Genomic DNA, 20041 nt, shown 5'->3' on the forward strand with positions numbered 1-20041 from the left:
TCCTTAATGGTTTGTAATGATTATGATACAGAACTATATGAAACTTTTGGCTCCATTTTAATATTTACCAAATTTTGTAGCAAACACGGCCAAAGGTTTTCATAACATTATTGCTCAATTACACAACCTCTGTGGCCACTCCTCTGGTATAAAACAAACACTATACATGAGATGGTTTCTGCCTGTTTCATTTTATGATTTTCATTCAATGATTTTTCCCCTCAAGGTTTTGTATTTAGTGTATGTCTGTGACACGTTTATATTTATGTGACAGAATTCTGTACAAAGGATCCATTGACATACACTGACTGTGCTCATTCTGGACAGCTGGAAAACTGTGAATAAGTTAACAGGAATTTCTCTTCTGCATGTTATCTTCGTTCTATGATGTCTGAAGGACGTTTTGGGCGAATATAATGACCTTCAGAGAGCAACTCAGATTGTTCAAGGATTACAGTTCTCCCCGATGCACCTTCCGGGTGTAACAGAAAACACTGGGTGTGAATATCAAAACAGTCCTGCGCACACAAAGTTTACATTAAATGTCTTAGAAAAAGCCTGATATGTTTTGTTTATGAACGAATGACAATTCACAATGTCAGAAGACGCATATTATTTTTCGCTCAACGTTTGGCAATTTTAATTTGGGGGGAGTTTCTTGTTTCAGAAATTCACAATACTGCTATAGGAACTGAACACGTAAAATATAACAAAAATATAGATTTTGTTATTTAAATTAAACAGCAATTGTTGGTGTTAAAGGCTATCATCTACACATATTAACTTCTTTAAACCAAAGTGCTTATTTGATCATTTGATGCGTCATTCTGAATATAAACAGTTATTATGCATGACAACGGGATATTTGAAATTAGCACAGATATTCCATGAATAGACACATTTTAAGCTCAGTAGTACTACAGTTCACATCTTTGCTCCCCCATCTCAATACGACTGTTGAAGGAGGAGCTCCATACTACTCAGACTGCATTTTGAGAAGGAACTGAACCACAAAAACATGTTTTGAACCTTTCAGATGATAGAATGACAGATACGGTAAGATGTGAAACAATTAAAAATGAATACGTTTTTGTTTTTCAATAAGCAGCAGATAACTGCTGTAAAAATGCATTCCGGGTTTTCAAATATTTGACTCCTAACACGTATCATTGGTTATGATCGTGTGTCCTTATAGCTTTAGCGCAATTAATGTGTGAATTTAGAGCAGTAGTTAAATTATCATTTTTTTTTCTGGGAATAAATGGATTGAACGGGTATGTTCTATATTGACTGAATGTGCTTACCTATTTATTGAACCTCGATTAAGAGAAAGAAACAATCAATCAGTAAAAATAGCAACGAGGAAAAACTATGTGATTCATAACCTACTGTAACTGTTTATAAATATAATTTATTTTCCGTTACTCAACGGCTCATTTAATCAGTTCAAAAATGAAATTAAATGTTTAGTGGTTGTTTCTAACTAATCATGCTTACATGCGGTAAACATGTTCTCCTTGGTGTTTAGGCTGTATGTATAATTTTATACATGACGCTTTTCGTGTTAGTGTTAAAAATAGTATTATCTCAGACTTATAATATCCGGCATAAAAAGGGAGAAAGCTTTTCCGAAGTTTATAGTTTCACATCTGTCTTTGTCAGCGGATAAGCTTTTGTTAGGTGCAAGGTGCCGTGTGGTGATATTTTCTCTCCATCACATAGGCTTTGTAAAGCCAACACAATGCGGAAAAGGAAGGAACGGATTCAAAAAGAGGGAATCTGTGACATGAAGATGTGGTTTTCTCCAATAAATACAACAGATGCATGTCTCCTGGCAACACCAACTGACGAAAGATGGCACCTCTGCCTCAGACTCTGGGTGGAAGCATAAAGATTAAGGGAGAGCGAAGACGCCCAAGTGGGCTGCACGGTTAAAATGCTGCTATGTAGTGTTGATGTGGGCAAATGCACGTTTTACTCATCACTTCGAACCCTTGCATGGGCTGAAGACTGCAAGACACTGCCCTGTTTTTAGCCTTCACATGATATAAGCTAGCAAATAAGGCCAGTCTCTAAACCGCAGAAAAATGTGCAGAGATTTACACCTATCTTTGCAACTTTCAAATAAAATCGCAGCGGCTCTTCGTCTTTTTCGACACGTTTTTCTACTGGCAGATAAAAGATTAAGAATAATTTTGAACGTATACTTTTGGATTACAAGAGTAGGTCAACTGAAGTATTTGGAAGACAATAATAGAAAAAAATAAAACCATGCTTAAAGCTGTCATTTATTTGAACAAACATGTAATTCGTTTCTTTTTGTGAGAGCAAATTAGAAGCACAAAAATGGAAGAAGATAATATGGGCAGTTGGGACTCGATAACTGGAAATGGAAGTGAATTTTTCACCCCAGCAAACAGGATTATGGATTTCCAAAATACTTCCAATTCGGTGCTTTACTGGGACAACAAAACTACGAAAGAGATTTTACCTTTGGAAAGACAAAGATACAGCCAAGAGCAAACTTACAGGGACTTTACTACGTCTATGCAGGTTGTCATCTTCTTAGGATCTCTGTTAGGTGAGTGAAAAGAAACGTAATATTTTTATGTTCTAAGTTTTGTGTTGGTAAATAAAAACTCACTGAATAATACATACAGTACTGAGACATGCACTGGTTTTCATATTCTGTTATTACTTGGATACATTATATACATTTTTGTGTTTATAGAAACGCAGTGATCTTCTCTTGAAGTGTACAGTACGACTGCTTAAGTGAGACAAGTGTCAGTGCTTTAGGTAGTAAAATCTAAATATATTACACTTTATGGTTTGACTGTATCATTTCAGATACAATACATGAGGGGTGTTTCCTTTTTTTTTTGGCCTTTGTCGAAATCCATTTTTATTTCTTCATCCAGTATCTCCATGTCAGTAAATCAATAATCCATCATCATCTTTCATGCTAAGTTTTTGTCTCAGGTGCACAAAATACAATAAGGTGCTCTTATTGTATTTTGGTATGGTAAAACATTGTAACAGCATTAAAGCTGGTAGCAGGAATGTGTATTTTTTTAGTTTAGGAAGTGTTGTATATAATATAATAACCTATGACATTACATATAAAATAAAGCAAACTATTTGAATAATTAGTTCGGCACATAACGTACATGTGGATGAAAAGTACAGACCTGACGTATAAAGAAAGAATATGATGTATTCATGCCACATGCACGTTGGATGATGTTATTATTTGTCCCATAGATGTAATACAGTATATGTACTATAATTTCATGTTAAACTGCTTCACTATAATGCCACTCAATATAGACATTTCGCAAGACTGGGGCTACCTGAAGGAGAGTAAAATGAGTTCGTGAAATTAGTTTCTATTACAGGTATTTTTTTCATATTTTTAAAATATCAGTTTTTAAAGATAGGTATTTATAAACTTAGGTTTCCTGTGACATTTCAGAAACAATAAAGCTGTTTCTTTGACTACAGGGCCAGCACATGGGATCTTTCATTTTTTGGTGAAAAAAATATCCCACTCCGTTCCATTTAAGATATTTGCAGATATTGATTGTTTTCAATGTTCTAATTTTACTATTACTGCTACAAGGGGAAAACGTTTGAATGCTTTGCAAGTCGTGCAGTAGATCTTAACAAACTAACATTAAAAATATTTATAAGGCTGCATAGGCCATACCTATGCCTATGTTAAATTTTTAATGCTTAGAATCTGTCCAGAATCCTGTTTTATATCCTATTGATTCCATTATTAATAGGGTTTTTGTCCTTTTAACAAGATAACATAATTCTATAAAATGTTTGAGATGGAAAGTGAGGTGGAGAAGCACATTGGTGTAACACAACATTCAGAGTGTAGTGCTTTCCTGTACTATACTGCTTATACAGCATCGTGCAACTCCTGCTTGCTTTGCCGCTACAGTTCCTTCCAATTTACTGTAACCATTTTCAAGACTTCTCTTGAAAACCTGAACAAGCATTGACATGAGGCAGTCCACAATATGACTTTTCCTGTATAATATGCCTCTTGTCTGAGAAAAAAGTAAAGACATTAGGCGATCAAGTAGAAGTCTGGTTTCCAAGGAACATTTTACAGCTGGCCTGTGTTGAAAGCATAAAATAATGCATGGGTCAGTAAACAATGAATTTACAGCCTGGCCACCTACAGTACAACAGTCACATGATCACTTCAAACAGGACATTAGAAATGAATGTGTACAGTCAAACAATGTAAATGTTTCCGAGTACAGTGGGTACAGCCCTTGGAGACGGAGTTCAGCATAAAAGCTGGTATAAAATATAAAGCTAATCAGTTGAACTGACTGAAAGTGGTGCTTTGGTGGTGGCTACTTTCTGTCATGAGCAGAACCTAACACTTTCAGTGGAGGAATTCGGGGGTTTGACACTGTTTAAAATGTGTACTGCTAATATCCAACCATGAGTCTACAGCAGCAACAGCTAACTTGATGACTTTATCCGATGGACATTGAGGATTCTGAAAAAAATGAATGAATGGTGATCTCCTATTTCTATCCCCAAAGGCTGAGATTTCATTTTTCTGCATATATACAAAATAGAGTGCAGAGTGCAGCAGAGGAATGGGAACTACAGTAAGTCTAATTGAAAAAATGAACAAAAAATGTTTGAAGTCTTTTTCATACACCATTACAACTGAAAAGAGATTTTGAAAAGAGTTCCTGTTTTGCTGTACTGATGTAATGGGCAGCACCTCACACTGGAAACAACTGACAAATTGTTTTGTCATGGTGAGATAGTTAGTAATGCCAGAGGCAGATCTGGAGAAGAATGATATCTCGATTTCCTCCCACAGTCCAAAGACATACTGGTAGGTTAATTGGCTTCTGGGGAAAATTGGCCCTGTTTTTAGTGTGTACGTTATTGTCTTTGTGTCTGTGTGCCCTTCCTAGGACTGACATACTGACCAGGGTGTGTCCTGCCTTGTGTCCACTGGCTGGTACAGGCTCTGACTCCCCCACAATCCTGTAGTGGTTAAAAACTACAGTAGCTATAAAATTAGATGATGGATAGATGAATATGGTGTGTATACACTTTAGTGAAGCAGCAGGAGACATTTTGCCTAGCAAAATAATAATAATAATAATAATAAACTTTATTTTATATAGCGCCTTTAAAGGTGGCTTCTCAAAATGCTTTACAGGATGACAACAACAATAAATAAGAAGAATACACAAGATAAAACACAATTACAATATATAGAGGAGACCGTGGATGGTGATACTATGAAAAGCAGAGGGGTGAAGAATGGAACCAGTTAAGTAAAGGCTTTTCTGAAGAAGAGGGTTTTGAGTCTGGATTTGAAGGAGTGTAGAGAAGGTGACTCTCTGATATCCTTGGGGAGAGAGTTCCAGAGCTTGGGGGCATAACAGGAGAAGGCCCTGTCACCCATACAATGTAGACAGGCTTTGGGGACAGGAAGGAGAGCAGAATTAGAAGAGTGAAGGTTGTGACATGGGGAGTAGGGCGATAATAGTTCAGACAGGTACTGAGGTGCCAAGCCATGCAGAGCCTTATAGGTGAGCATGAGGATTTTAAAGTCTACACAGAATTTGACTGGAAGCCAGTGCAAGGACTCCAGTATAGGAGTAATGTGAATACTTGTACTTGACCTGGTCAGGATTCTGGCTGCTGAATTTTGGACATACTGCAGTTTGTTCAGAGTAGATTTAGATACCCCAGCGAGTAGAGCATTACAGTAGTCAATTCGAGAGAACACAAATGTGTTGATCAGCTTTTCAGCCACAGTTAATGATAGCATAGGGTGTAGTCTAGCGATATTTCTATAAAAGATGCTAAGTATGCAAAATATAGGTGTATATCCATTATACTAAAAATAGGAACAACAAAGAATACTGATATAAAAACAACAATTAGATCCACTTTCTTTCCTGTACAGTTTTATCTGTTTTCTTCTTCACGTTGCTATTCTGATTTCAAATAAAGGACTGGTTTATGGAAAGGAAGCAGCATTACCAGATATTTTTTATTTTTAATGTTTTATTCAGTTGCATCATTTAATGGAAACATATTGTCATTCCTGGAACAATATTTCTCATTTAACTTTGCAGAGTTACACAAAGAAAACACAAAAAAACTGAGCTTTTTGACAAGTTGTTTTGACAGTCTGTTCTTGGAGATATATAAGTTGGAATCCAATTAGATGAGAAAATACAGTCAAATGCCATAAACAGTGTTATCAGATTCCATAATTGGGCTGTTTCTCCTGATCAGATTAGCTATAATGAGACTTGTGCACCTGGGTCTCACATCTCAAATCTACCTCTTATCAAATCTCCCAGCTGTATGTTGAAACTGTCTGCCAGACACAAGGTAGGTAAACATAAGACTGAATTTGGTGTAGGTTTAATACTTGTATTGATTCATGAGGGAACAGAGTACCATATAAAATGGAGAAATTAAGCTGTGTAGGAAGAATTGTATGCAATGAAAAGTCCAGACATCTGCCATCAGTCACAAGAATACCATTGACAAAATAATCAGAAACAATTTAATAATGGAGCAAGCATAATCTGTAAATACCATTATATATGGGAATCTCCATATAATCTGAAAAACAAAGCACTAAATGTTTCATACTTAATTCAATTGTACGCTTAATGCTTAATTTAAATGTAATACCATGTGACCATAATATATATAGTGAAAATAAAGTGTATTTAATTGGAGGCAATAGTAAAATTATGCAATGCTTGTGAAGACCATATTTATAAGATTATGTACAGATTTGGTCTCCTAGTTCTAGTCTCCATAGTCCTTGATAAAGACAAGTGGTGGTGGACTTGGCCTCTAAATATAACCATCTTGTAATAAGTAAAGTGTAATTCCATGCCGAAAAATAGAAAGGAGAAACAGTGTTTTGGCTGTAGAGACTTCTTCAAGAATCCATCTGAAATATTAGACCACACCTCAGAAGGCCTAGCAGACAAAATGTTGTGTTTCTTTTTTCTCTTTTTCGGCATGGAATTAACCTTTACTTGTTTCTTTGCAACCAGTGCACACTGATGCAGCTTCTTACTTGAATATATAATTATCACATACTTGGAAAGGCAGAAGAATCTTAATAGTAGCACATCTTAATCATTACACAAAACAATCTGGTCACTGAACGCCATAATTATGTGCTCAACAGGAAACAAAGACAATGTCATTGAGTGTGTATTTTACTTGTTTGAAATTAGACAGTGCTGTAGTATTAAGATAATGTTGTCATTGATTCTCTTTCTTCTATTTTAACCATATCAAAAGAAAATAGAATAATTAGGTTGTACAATGTTATCAATTTCAGAAAAGTGAGACGTTATTTGGCATGCTGCACTGTTCTGCCTCTAGATTTGTGTGATCAGAATCACATTTGAAAAGATTTATACATTGACTTGCTGGCAAATGCTTGTTTTTTATGTCTTATAATTCAGACGTAAAGAGCTATGTTTTAAAAGTGTTGTGAAGCTCTACCCCATTACAAAGCAATAGGCATGGTGGAGTCCCTTTAAAAATAAAGGCAAAAGCACCTCTCCATTGTTTCATCATTATGAATTGATTCATGATAGACCTGAAATGCTTCTGAAATCCAAAAATCCATCAGTTACTCTAGTTAATACTTTACCTGTACCCTACCTACCATGTGTCATGGCATGGCATGGTCACTACTAGGGAACAAAGTGGTGTGGATGGTGAGTGTTACTGCTGGGAGATTGGATTCTGGGGTTTGATTCTAGACTGGAGAACCTTTTGTGTTGCTCTACCTGTTTGTAGGCTCTACCTGTGTTCGCATGAGTTTTCTCTATATGCTCTGGTTTTCCCCCATCGTCTAAAGACACGCACTTCAGATTACTTAGGGTCCTTACAAATTTCCCTTCATATCTGTGTGTCAATGAATAAATGTGCATAAGTGGTGTTGGTAGGACTTTCTCCAGTTTCGAGTAACGTCTCACTTCTATATGATGTGGGCCTCCTCCTTTATGTTAAGTGCTACACAAGTGCTAGAAATGATTGTAACAAGTCCTGGGACTCTTCTTTCCTGACCGTTGACTTCCTTGAAGTGATATGCCCTCATCTTTCCTTTCTCTACTGATTTAGCAGACACGCATTATGGCTTAAGCCTACTAAATCAATTTATGTTCATTTATTTGTTACTCCCAAAATGTAAAAAACATTCAAAAGTCATTACATTACATTTTGTTATGTGCATAATTAATTTACTGAAATTACCGAATGTTTGGTAACAGGAATCATGGAAACAGTTTCCATGCATGATTGTGTTATTGGAGATCATAGCACCCTGATAGTGTATCATGCTGATTTTCTAAATGAGTAATCTAAATGGAGGCTCTAGTTCTGTGCATGTGTTTTAGGCAATTTCTAAATAAACCTGGAGACATTTGGAAAAAAGATGATGAGAATGAAAAAGGTGAAATTTATTATTGCATGCAGGTACTGAAATGCATTTTGGGATAATGGTAGCTTTTAAAGCATGAATTCTAAAGTGGACCCTATAGCTTCAGAGCACTGGGCCTAAGAGCTCACATAAAATATAAATGCCAGCTAATTAAATTAATCACACACTCTAGGGGACTTCACTGCAATTTCACTGAAACTCCTTGACTTTTTCCAGAAAATGCAGAAAATGTGTTGCAGGATATAATTATATTTGTAGTTTTTTTAATGCTAAGCACAAAGATTTTTATTTCAGCTGAAACCGTGCTAATCTGTTATTTAGAACATAGCATCCTAGGGGATTTCCATGTGTGTTTATGAGTGGTCATAGAGAGAGAGTCTTTATTTGCTCCTCTATGGACAGCATGTTTACTCCATTGTATTTTTTGGACAATCAGTCTGTATAAACTTATGCACATTTTGCACATATTTTATTGTTTTTACAGTGACTGTGATCAGCACATTTTTCACACACCTATGTATTTATTTATTTTGTTTGTCTTTTGTTTTATAACTATTCTGATGTCTGTTTTGCTTGTCTTGGGCTGGACTGCTGTAACGCATCAATTTCCCTACGAGATTAATAAAGTATTATCTATCTATTTTCCCTGAGGGGGTAATTTATTAATATGACATTAACAGAAATAAATAATCATTTTGCATTGCATTTTTGAGGCTTTCTGTTATTTTATTTTTTATTTTGTGTTTCATCTGCATTTATTTATTAGGTTTACTTAATGTTTTGAATATTGCACCTACCATGTGAAAATGCATGGACAACCAAAGAAAAATTAGTATTAAAGTCATGTGGAGGAATGAGTACCTGGTCAGGTTTTCATATTTGGGTTCTGCATAATTTTCTACCTGTTATTAATGCATCACAGTAGCACATGTGACAAACAGGTCTATTCTTGAGCTAATCCAGGAGATACTTAAATGCACTCGAGCAGAGCGGTGTTCAAGTGTTTTAACTGAAACCAGCAGAGACTTAACCCCACAGGACATCACTTTATTAACATAATTAAAGTGGCAAGTATATCAGATATATTTTAATGGTGTTAATGTTCTGTAACCACTAGGTGACACAAGGAATGCACACATTACACCTCTACTGAGAATCATATCACTACATAGTACAGGCTATTGTGAAATATGGAGCAACTGATGTGTTTTATAACACTAAACAATTTTTCTATTTAGCAGTGTGTGAAGTGTCACTGCATAAAAACACGAAAAGATGCTGACATAATGCTTTCTAATTTGTAATCACATCTGTTTTTGTACATAAGGTTTCCCCAGTGTTTTGATCTGTGGAACTTGGGGCTTGATTTTAAAACTTGTGCACATATTCATATTTTCTATCTCTGTGTTAAAACATTTATCCATGATAAATGGATACAGGTATACAGGTAACTGCCAAAATAAAGGAAATACCAACATAAAGTGTCTTAACAGGGCATTGGGCCACCACAAGCTACCAGCACAGCTTCAAAGCACCTTGGCATTGATACTACAAGTGTCTGGAATTCCACTGGAGGGATGTAACACCATTGTTACACAAATTCAAGACACCACTCCAGAATCTCCCATAAGTGTTTCATTGGATTGAGATCTGGTGACTGGACATATGGTTTACATTGCCTTTGTGCTCATCAAACCATGCTATAATAATAATAATAATAATAATAATAATAATAATAATAATAATAATAATAATAATAATAATTGCTTACACTTATAGAGCGCTTTTCTGGACACTCCACTCAAAGCACTTTACAGGTAAGGGGGACCCTCCACCACCACCAATGTGCAGCATCCACCTGGATGATGCGACGGCAGCCATAGTGCGCCAGAACGCTCACAACACATCAGCTATCCATGGGGAGGAGAGCAGAGTAATGAAGCCAATTCATAGAGGGGGATTATTAGGAGGCCATGATTGGTAAGGGCCAATGGGAAATTTGGCCAGGACGCCGGGGTTACACCCCTACTCTTTTCGAGAAACGCCTGTCACCACTTGTGCCCTTGGATGTGGGCATTGTCATCCTGGAAGATTCTACTCTCATCAAGATAGAAGTGTTTCACCATAGGTTGAACGTGATCACTCAGAATGGCTTTGTCATTATTAAAAGTTTTCTTGCCCTCTAATGGGTTGCATGGACCTAAACCATCCAGGGAAAATGCACCCCATACCATAAGAGCTGGTGGAACCCTTCACTGCAAAAACAAGCACTTGAGCTTATAGGCTTCTTTTGGCATGTGCCACACATGTAGTTATCTGCTTGTTGAGAACAGTCTGAAGGATGTCTCATCTGACTTTGTTCCACTGCTCAATAGACCACTATCTGTGTTCTTTGCACAACCCTATTTGCAAAAGTTATACACTGCAACACAACCATGGTATCCCTCTCTGTGACATTCTTAACATTGTGTACTTGATGAAACTGCCTTAGATTGACATTTGCAGTCAGGTGATTGAGAGTTGCTAGTCTGTTTTGCTCATCTGTCTGGAACCAATGCATCCGGACATTATGGTCGAGAAGTATGCGCTTTTGTTCACAGATGCCTCTAGGTGACGATATTTTTTCCTCAGACTTCAATCCATCACCACCTTAGCCACAGTTCCTCGTGAGACATCAGCAAGTTGTGCAGTCTTCATCACTGAAGCTCCTGCCAAACCTGCCCCAGCAATCACCCCTCTCTCAAAGCCACTGAGATCTCTTCTTCTAGCCATGGCAGCCAAAATAATGGGCAATTATTAAATAAATATGAATATTGATTAATATTATTAATAATTATTTTTATACCTGACCCTAAACACAATATTGGAATGTTAATTGGTTACAGTAACCACACCAATGTGGAAGCACCTGTATACCCTGTATCCCTTACTTAATCATTTCCTTTATTTTGGCAATTTCCTGCATATACAGTACATAAATATAGAACATTGCAAGTTTAAAATCTTGTCCCATAGTTCAGTTAAAAACACCAATAGTTGTGACATTACTTATTATAATTTTAAGTAACCTTGTAAATGACAGATCCCATCTGTATGTAAATGCAATGTACTGAAAGTGTTCTTGTGCTGTGCAATGATGTGTTATTTTCAATGTAACATTATTGTAAATGATTTAAAGAAAGATGTGCCTTCATGTTTCTTCTACAGGTAATGCCATGGTGTTGTGGTCAACTTGTCGAACGACAGTGTTCAAATCTGTGACCAACCGCTTCATTAAGAACCTGGCCTGTTCTGGGATTTGTGCCAATTTGGTGTGTGTGCCTTTTGATATTGTCCTGAGCGCCAGCCCTCGCTGCTGCTGGTGGGTCTACACTCTGCTGTTTTGTAAAGTTATCAAGTTCCTCCACAAGGTCTTCTGTTCGGTGACCATTCTCAGCTTCACTGCCATTGCCCTCGACAGGTAAGCTGACTGAGCCAAATGTGCTGAGAAATATATTGTGTGGATTCACATTTAAAATAGAGTTACGCTAGTATTTTTGTTTAATTATTGCACCTAATGCTTTATACTGTATCTCAGAAAGGATATGAATGTGTTACAAATGGGGGGTTATGAAAATATTGAAAGTCAAGAGATTGACCGAGTGATAAGGAAATTCAATAAGTAAAATAATTATTCATAACCCCCATCTTGTAAGTGCTTTTTCCAGAATATACCTGAGCGGTTGGTATAGTTAGAGGCATGTGAATTCTTTGTTCTCTGGCACAGCTTGGGTGAGAGGAGTAATAATGCAGTCACACTTGATTAAACATTTATTAATGATGACTAGACAGAAACTACGCTGCACACAACAAAATATACAACGCACAATTTACTCTATGTACAGTATTTACAAACATGGCAGTTCAGAGGCCGAACATTCTGGTCACTCAGAAAACCCCTTTTAGTGCCTTAAACTTTTAATGCCTACAGAGGCCAAATAAGAGATGAGCTGCCTTTCTACATAAATGTGATACAACCTGCAGTTAAATCTCTCTCTCTGCACCCCGGATGCCACAAAACAAATGGGAGCTTATCTCCCTATCCTAAAAATGCACCCTGAGAAGGAAAGAAAATTTCCAACTGTGGTATCTTTTACCCAGGAAACCCAAGTTCCCTAAAAACTCAGAATAGTAAGCTCTCTCGAGCAAGGCTCAAATACTGAGCTCAAGTCAGGTTTTGTTTGGATGATCATAAAGTAGTCCCAACTCCTCCGGACTCTTGTCTCTCTTCTCTCTTCTTCCCAGCTTCTTGTTCTCTCTCTGTGCTCTTAACGTGATCATATAGTGTGTGTTTCTGTACTGCTTATTGACAATTATTAACCCACAAGGTTGGTATACCAAGGTAAACTTTACAATTGTTTTTGTGTAGGGCCCCCCCAGACCTCAGCAAACATCCTCTCTGCTTTGAAGCTAGAAGTGTTTACTCTTCGAGTGTCACAGACTTTCTCTAAAATCTAAGAGACACCTCTCAGTCACCTAAAGCTGTAACAAATGAGAATAGGTCTGAGTAATTTGGCATAGCTTAGTGGTAAATGAGCATTTTTTAATTATTACCTCATATTGGGGACAGATCAGTACCAGGAAAGGAAAACTCTTAAGGAAAACTAGGACACTACTGTAAACGGTTTTTACATTATTAGGCAGAACTAATACTGTTCCGTCTTAGGCCCAGCCTGTAGTCATTAAAGATTAAGGCACTGGAGATAAGAGTACCAGTGATGTCCTGGATCAGCTCCAAGCTGGGCTTAAACAGCCTGGGCTACCTTAAGTTACCCAAATAATTCAGTTTGTTGATATGTTCTCATTTGTGTTCACCTTTTTAGGTGCTGGATTTCAATAGTTTATGATTTGGGTCCCTTCCTGTATGAATAACACTACATAAATGCAAGGAATTATTATTGTTTTGAAATATTGAGATGTGTTTTGTCAGTGTTCCTTAATGACTAGAGTATCACTTGATGTCTAAGTAACAGATATTTGAGGATATTTGTTTTAGACTCACTGTCAAACTGTTAACTGCTTCAGTACTCCAGATGTCACGGATGCCAGGGGAACAGTCTCCTTGTCCCAGGGTTTAAAAATACACAACAGATTCTGATGTATTAGTAACAAGCATGTGACAGTAAGACAGACGTTTTCTGATCTAGAAGGTTGTTTGTGTTTTAAAGCAAAATATAACCCTTCAAACATATCTTGCAGTTAGTTAATGGCCTTCTGACGAATTCACTTGAAAATCTGTATTATCAAGTAAATAAAAATGACCATTAGCCCAATCCACACACACAGCAGCCTAAAAAATACAGTACACGATAAAACAGTACATATAGTACAGTTCATTTCAAGTGCACTTTGTGACAAAAACACTGTAAAATGTTATGAGGTGAATATTGTTTCCACAGTATTGCAAGTTCTGTCTGTGTCCATTGCACTGTATTTCCACTGTTTTTTAATCTCAGTTTAAAGGTTTGAAAGAAACTAGGCAGTATGCTCATAAATAAAAGATAAGGAAATAAAGCCATCTGTTGTTTAATGCAAAGAGCTCTGCACTGCAGAAAGGAGGAATTTATGGCAGGAAGCACTGCAGTCTTTTTAATTATTTTTCACCACCCTTTAGCACATAAAGTACATTAAATACAACTCTCCTGCAAGAGCTGTTACAGATTGGGTTTATGAGGCAATGGTTCCTAAGGTCCTTCTACAAGAAAGGAAGGCAGCCCCTGGGAAATTCTGTCTGCCAGGTCCAGTTGCTGTAAAATTTCACTTAGAACTGGATTAAAAAACAGCACACTATTTAACCTAACATTTTCATTTAAGAATGTCTGTTCTGCATTGACTCAGTCAGCAGGCTGCAGTATGGAGTAGTGGTTAGGACTGTGGACCAGAGAGCTTTCGAATAACATGTGAAACACTGCAGCCGTACATTTTAGAAAGGAACTTCATTTCAGTTTCCTTTGGTAAGATGCTAATGTGTACAAGTGACTTTGGATGAAAGCATTAGCCAAATAAACCTTTTGTAATAAATCTTTTTGCTTCACATGAGATATTCTGCAGCCAGGCAAAGGTCTGTAACATTGGAAATTTGCTATTCTACTTTCAAAGATATACACTAGATATCGATATTTGCTATTAATAGAAAACCTAAATTTCTGTAAGTGAATTTTAGCCTACTGAAGCAGCAGAAAATATTCTCTGAGCCTTTTTTCTAGATAATACAAAAGTATATTATTTGTATTTTTATTAGGTTTTCAAGAAAAATGCCTGACCAACAACTATGGTGTCAGTAATTGATGTGATATTTTAAAAGATAATTTTTTTTTTCTCACCATGTATCAGAACAGCAGTAAGATCCTCTAGGGGATATTGAAATTTGAGCAGGAGTCTTCAAACACTAGGGTTTCCTGGGGTACTGTTGCTTGTTTAGAATTGCTATGTGTCTAAAACTGAGTTTCAGCATTGAAGCAAACTGGAAAAAAAGTGATTCAGGAAACTGATGTCTGTGAAATGAAGAAGAACAGTTTTTCTCACTGTATGCAGTGAAGACATATTCTTAAACTGTGATTTGTAAAGGTGTTGTGATTTTGCTAATTGGAATTGCTGATGAGTTCTCAGCACTTGTAGGATAATGGTTCATTACAGTAAATAGTTTGGGTTTAATTACAAGCTAACAGCTTAATGTGCTATTTTTTGTGGAAATAAAGAGCTAGTTTGGGATCAGTTTTTATTGCATTTCTGGGGAAAAAGAAGATAACTTGGGGTATAAGATCACCAAACTGTAAAAGCATACTATATGCATACTTTATGTTGAGTACACAGTACCAACTGAATAGATGGGTTAATGTGTCAAATAAGTAGTATTAAAGATATCAAGCTATCAAGAGACCACAAGACAATACCATATCAATCTGAGTGAACTACAAAATAGCATTCCTTTTTCTGTTCATTAGAAAGATCATAAATGTTGTGCAGTAAGTAACTACATAATTTCTGACATCAATTTCTTGAACAACAGCCAAAAATACAATCTACTGTATTCTTCAATGTAGGTTGCACTTTAAATGACAAAAGTAAGAGTGTTAACTCATTGAAACACGTTCACATTCTGAACATTTCTCAGTTTGGGAATAGTTACTGAATGGTGCAATATAAAATACAAGCAGCATTCAATAAAATTGAAGACAGGAGCAAATTATCACTGATCCTAAAGCTGACTCATGCTCCAAAATCCAGCAGTGAGTGTAAAAAATGTCGGAGGAGTGTGGAAATGCTAACCCTAACCCTACAGTAGCTGGGGTTTCAACTCCTCAAACTAAAATATATGAGTGTAAAACAATCAATCAAAGCAATCAAAGCCAGTGATAAAACATTTTGGAAATGTACAGTATCTTCTTCAAACATTTGTCTACTTTAGGCAATTTTTCAGTTAGCTGAGAAAAACTATTGAAATGGTACCTAAATGTGAATCAGGTTTAGGCCAGTGTAGGGTTAGGGTTACAAGAACCTTAAATGTTTAATGCAGTAATAATTCTGTTTGCATTTTAAATGACAAAGTTAAGAGTGTTTACCCGTTAAAACAGGTTTCTGAAAACATACACAATACAAGCAGCTAAATGTCTCGAAAAATAAAATTGAAGAGAGGAGCAAATTATCACAGATCCTGTGATCTTGACTTAGGCCCCCAAATCCAGCAGTGAGCATAAGAAATGTCAGAGTGGTGTGGGATTCAACTAGACCATTTCTGGAAACTGTCCCTGAATCCCCCAGTCATCAGAATTGACTTGTTTCCTAAATCAACAAATATGAGTGTACTGTAAAACGATCAAAGCCAGTGATAAAACCTTTTGGAAATTAATCTTCTTCAAACATTGTCTTCCTTAGGAAGTTTTCAGTTTGCTTGCACATACTATTAAAATGGCACTTAAATTAGATTTTTTTATACCAGTTGAGGGTTAGGGTCTCAAGAACCTTTAAATGTTAAATGGTGTTATACTGTACTTCTAGTTGCATTTTAAATGGCAAAATTAAGAGTGGTTTCCCATTAAGACAGGTTTTCTGAAAGCTCTTCATCAGATTCAGTTTGGGAATACTGTTAACTGACCAGTGCAATAGAAAATACAAGCAGACAAAAGTCTCATTAAATAAAATTGAAGATTGAAGCAAATTAACACTCATCCTAGTTATGCCTAGAATTGAGAATTGAGTATCAAAGATGTACAGTATATGTAGTGTGGGAATTCTAACCCTAGCCCTAGGAGATATCTGCATTATGTAGCCCTGCAGTCATCAGATTTGACATGGTTTCTCAAATAGAAAACAAATGTGTTTTAAACAATCAAAACCATTTATAAAACCTCATGGAAATTTATCTCCTTCAGGAAAGTGAAAAGCAGCAGAAAAATGGTTTTAAAATGCGCATCCATTTTAGACATTGACTGTCCTCATGTTTGCAAAGTTATTTAGAAAAGATTTGTGTTTATGGTTCCAGTGGAAAAAGAGAAGTTGATAAAAGGCTGATAAACATTCCATGGACTAATGTAAACATGTTCAGCACAGTTGTATTTTTGGCTTTATCTTCTCCTAAAAGGTGAACATAGAGGCTGTGATGAATACAAAGAATTGTAAAGCATCCTGCATAGTACAGTTTAAACAAATAGTTTGACAAATTCAGTGGAAAATCTTTGTGATAATTTAATAATTTATATACTTATCAATAATTTGTTTGATTAGGTTGTTATAGGTTGGATTGTGCTGCAGAGTTAAGTGGTTTGACTGCATAATGTGACTATATTTTGCATAATGCCAGAGTGGAGAGTGACACAGATTGAAGAGGAGGATGTTAGGAGTATTGCTCAAAAGATCTTCCTTTAGGGGTTGTTTGAAATATGTTCGGAAAATGATATAAGATCTTTTTTCATGCGCTTTAAAGAATGATAGAATTCTAATTTTATAACCTTTTTTAAATTTCAGGTATTATTCAGTTCTGTATCCACTGGAAAGGAAGATTTCTGATGCCAAGTCCAGGGACCTCGTCATCTATATTTGGGTTCATGCACTGGTAGCCAGTGCTCCAGTGTTTGCGGTGACCAATGTCACGGACATTTATGCCATGTCCATGTGCACAGATTCCTTGAGCTACTCCCTGGGTCACCTGGTCTACGTCATTGTTTACAACGTTACCACGGTCATCCTGCCTGTCGCTGTGGTCTTCTTCTTCATGCTTCTCATTCGCCGCGCCTTGAGCGCCAGCCAGAAAAAGAAGGTGATCATCGCTGCGCTGCGGACTCCTCAGAACACCATCTCTATCCCCTACGTCTCCCAGCGCGAGGCCGAGCTGCACTCCATGCTGCTGTCCATGGTGCTGACTTTCATCGTGTGCAGCATCCCTTACATGATGCTCATCGTGTACAGGACCATTCTCAACATCTCAGAGATATCCGTGTTTCTGCTGCTCACTGCCATTTGGCTGCCGAAGGTCTCGCTGCTGACGAACCCTCTGCTGTTTTTGACCATCAACAAGTCTGTGCGCAAATGCCTTGTGGGTACCATCGCGCAGCTTCACCGGCGCTACAGCCGGAGGAATATTGTCAACTCAGGGGGTATAGCAGATGCCACCGCAGAGCCCAACGTACGGTCTGGAAGCCAGCTTCTGGAGATGTTTAACATTGGGCAGCAGCAGATTTTCAAGCCAACGGAGGAGGATGAGGAAAACGAGACAAAGTCAATTGGCTCGGGAGACTTCCGGCCGAAGGCGATCCCAAGTACAAGCCTGGAGATCAAGCAGGCTGCTGTCCAGAAGTTCTCTCCTCCGCACAGCAGCACAGACTCCGCAGCCCAGGTGGCCCCAGCCACCCCTTCCGACGTGGAGGACGTGAACGACAAGTACGCCACTCACTTTGGCTTCGGGCCCTTTGAGTTGCCTCCTCAATGGCTGTCAGAGACTCGGAATAGTAAAAAACGGCTGCTCCCTCCTCTGGGCAACACCCCTGAGGAACTCATCCAGACTAAGCAGCCGAAACTAAGAACAGAGAGAAAAATCAGCAGAAACAATAAAGTCAGTATTTTTCCAAGGGTGGACTCATAATAAGAGAACTGTCAGATTATTGTTGATGCAAGTGTCTAGAGTTTTGTATCGGAAGAAAAAGAACTACATTTGGTGTTTCTTTTATTCCTCCACAGCAAAAGTATGCACTTGTCCATACTTAGGGGAACATTGCTTAACAGTTTCCTAAGCAAATATCTTTATTACTCTCTTTTTGTATTGATTTTTACACACTTAAAACACAATGCTCATTTACTTTTGTGTTTAGATAGCTGGTCCAATGTGTTTTTATTTTTCAAAAGCCTACCGTTTGTATTTAACAAAAATGTTTTGCACCCAAAGTAAATTGACATGGTCTCTTATTCACAGACAGCCGTATGCTGAACCTAAATAGATTAGCGGAGTTTAAGATGCGCATCAGGACCACGACTTCATAATCAGTATGTTTGCCCATTTTGTCTTATCTCCTGTCCCTAAAATCAGTGGCTTGCAAAATAAAACAGAAACAGGCTAAAAAGCTGGGGCTTATTGATTGTACAGTAGGCTTCAGTAAATGTTCACTTTAACCTATATTGCATCTTCAGTGGTTTTTAATTATTTTATTTTTCTAATCTAGCAATTTGAGTTGGATCAACACAGAACCTTTCAGAAAGAAAAAAAATAGAATGGGATATTAGAATTACCCAATGACAGAGAAATTACTGAAAGAACTCAAATGAAATATGTAGTATAATTGGATTCTGGGAAAATTAGGGTTCAGTGCAAGGGTTTGTGTGTCTGTGTTCATGTGTGCCCGGAACTGGCATCCTGTCCAGCGTGTATCCGGGCTTGTGCCTGTTGCTTGCTGGGATAGACTCTGACTCCCCTGTGACCCTGAATTGGATGATGCGTTTAGCAAACTGGTGGATTGATATGCAATATCTTATTTGTTGGAACACACAGTAAGATTAGTGCTCAGAGTAGCACATTTGCATTCATTAATTACAGTTAATAGAATTTCTTCTCTTCAGGTAAAGTTGCCTGTGGATTGTTGGTCATAGATTAATACTGTTATTTGGAATATACTTGTACAAACTAAAATGTGAGATTTATTGATCTCTTGGTTTTTGTGCCAACAGTTTCTCAATACTGAAGTGCTTTGATCACATGTACTTACACAAGTGGATGCATTTGTAATATACGCATATGTAAGTATAAAACCAAATGTGGACCAAGTAACTTTTGGACTTTTGTGTTTTTTTTTCTGGTGTCTATTTCTTGGAGAGGGGTCAGTAGTTTTTCAGTTACAGTGTGACAATGTTGTATTTGCAGCAGAACGTCTGGTTTGTGCTACATAGTGTTTTATTAAAAGTGTTAAATAGAATTGTTCTTCAGCAAACAACTGAATTAATAAAGGATAACTGAGAAAAAAAATAAGCATGAAATTTGATTTCAAAATGAACAGGAAGGCAGTGGTGATACATTTAGTTGAATTTTAAAAG

General features: G+C 37.1%; 1 protein-coding gene across 1 annotated transcript; it reads left to right on the top strand.

Moving 5' to 3' along the window:
• The first annotated feature begins 872 nt into the window (after positions 1–872).
• On the top strand, positions 873–19778 carry gpr176 (G protein-coupled receptor 176). The gene is made up of 4 exons (XM_006632510.3): positions 873–1056; positions 1723–2581; positions 11693–11945; positions 17489–19778. The coding sequence occupies exons 2-4, from the start codon at positions 2347–2349 to the stop codon at positions 18600–18602; spliced, it is 1602 nt and encodes a 533-aa protein (XP_006632573.1). The 5' UTR covers positions 873–1056; positions 1723–2346; the 3' UTR covers positions 18603–19778.
• The last annotated feature ends 263 nt before the right edge of the window (positions 19779–20041 follow it).

Source organism: Lepisosteus oculatus, chromosome 8 (assembly GCF_040954835.1).
Source record: "Lepisosteus oculatus isolate fLepOcu1 chromosome 8, fLepOcu1.hap2, whole genome shotgun sequence".
Lineage (NCBI taxonomy): Eukaryota > Metazoa > Chordata > Actinopteri > Semionotiformes > Lepisosteidae > Lepisosteus > Lepisosteus oculatus.

Excerpts from the sequence above, each read along its gene's own strand:
- gpr176 (XM_006632510.3), top strand. The coding sequence starts at position 2,347 with ATGGAAGAAGATAATATGGGCAGTTGGGACTCGATAACTGGAAATGGA. Across the intron at positions 2,582-11,692 it reads CTTCTTAGGATCTCTGTTAG|GTAATGCCATGGTGTTGTGG; the intron begins GTGAGTGAAAAG and ends TTTCTTCTACAG. Across the intron at positions 11,946-17,488 it reads ACTGCCATTGCCCTCGACAG|GTATTATTCAGTTCTGTATC; the intron begins GTAAGCTGACTG and ends TTTAAATTTCAG.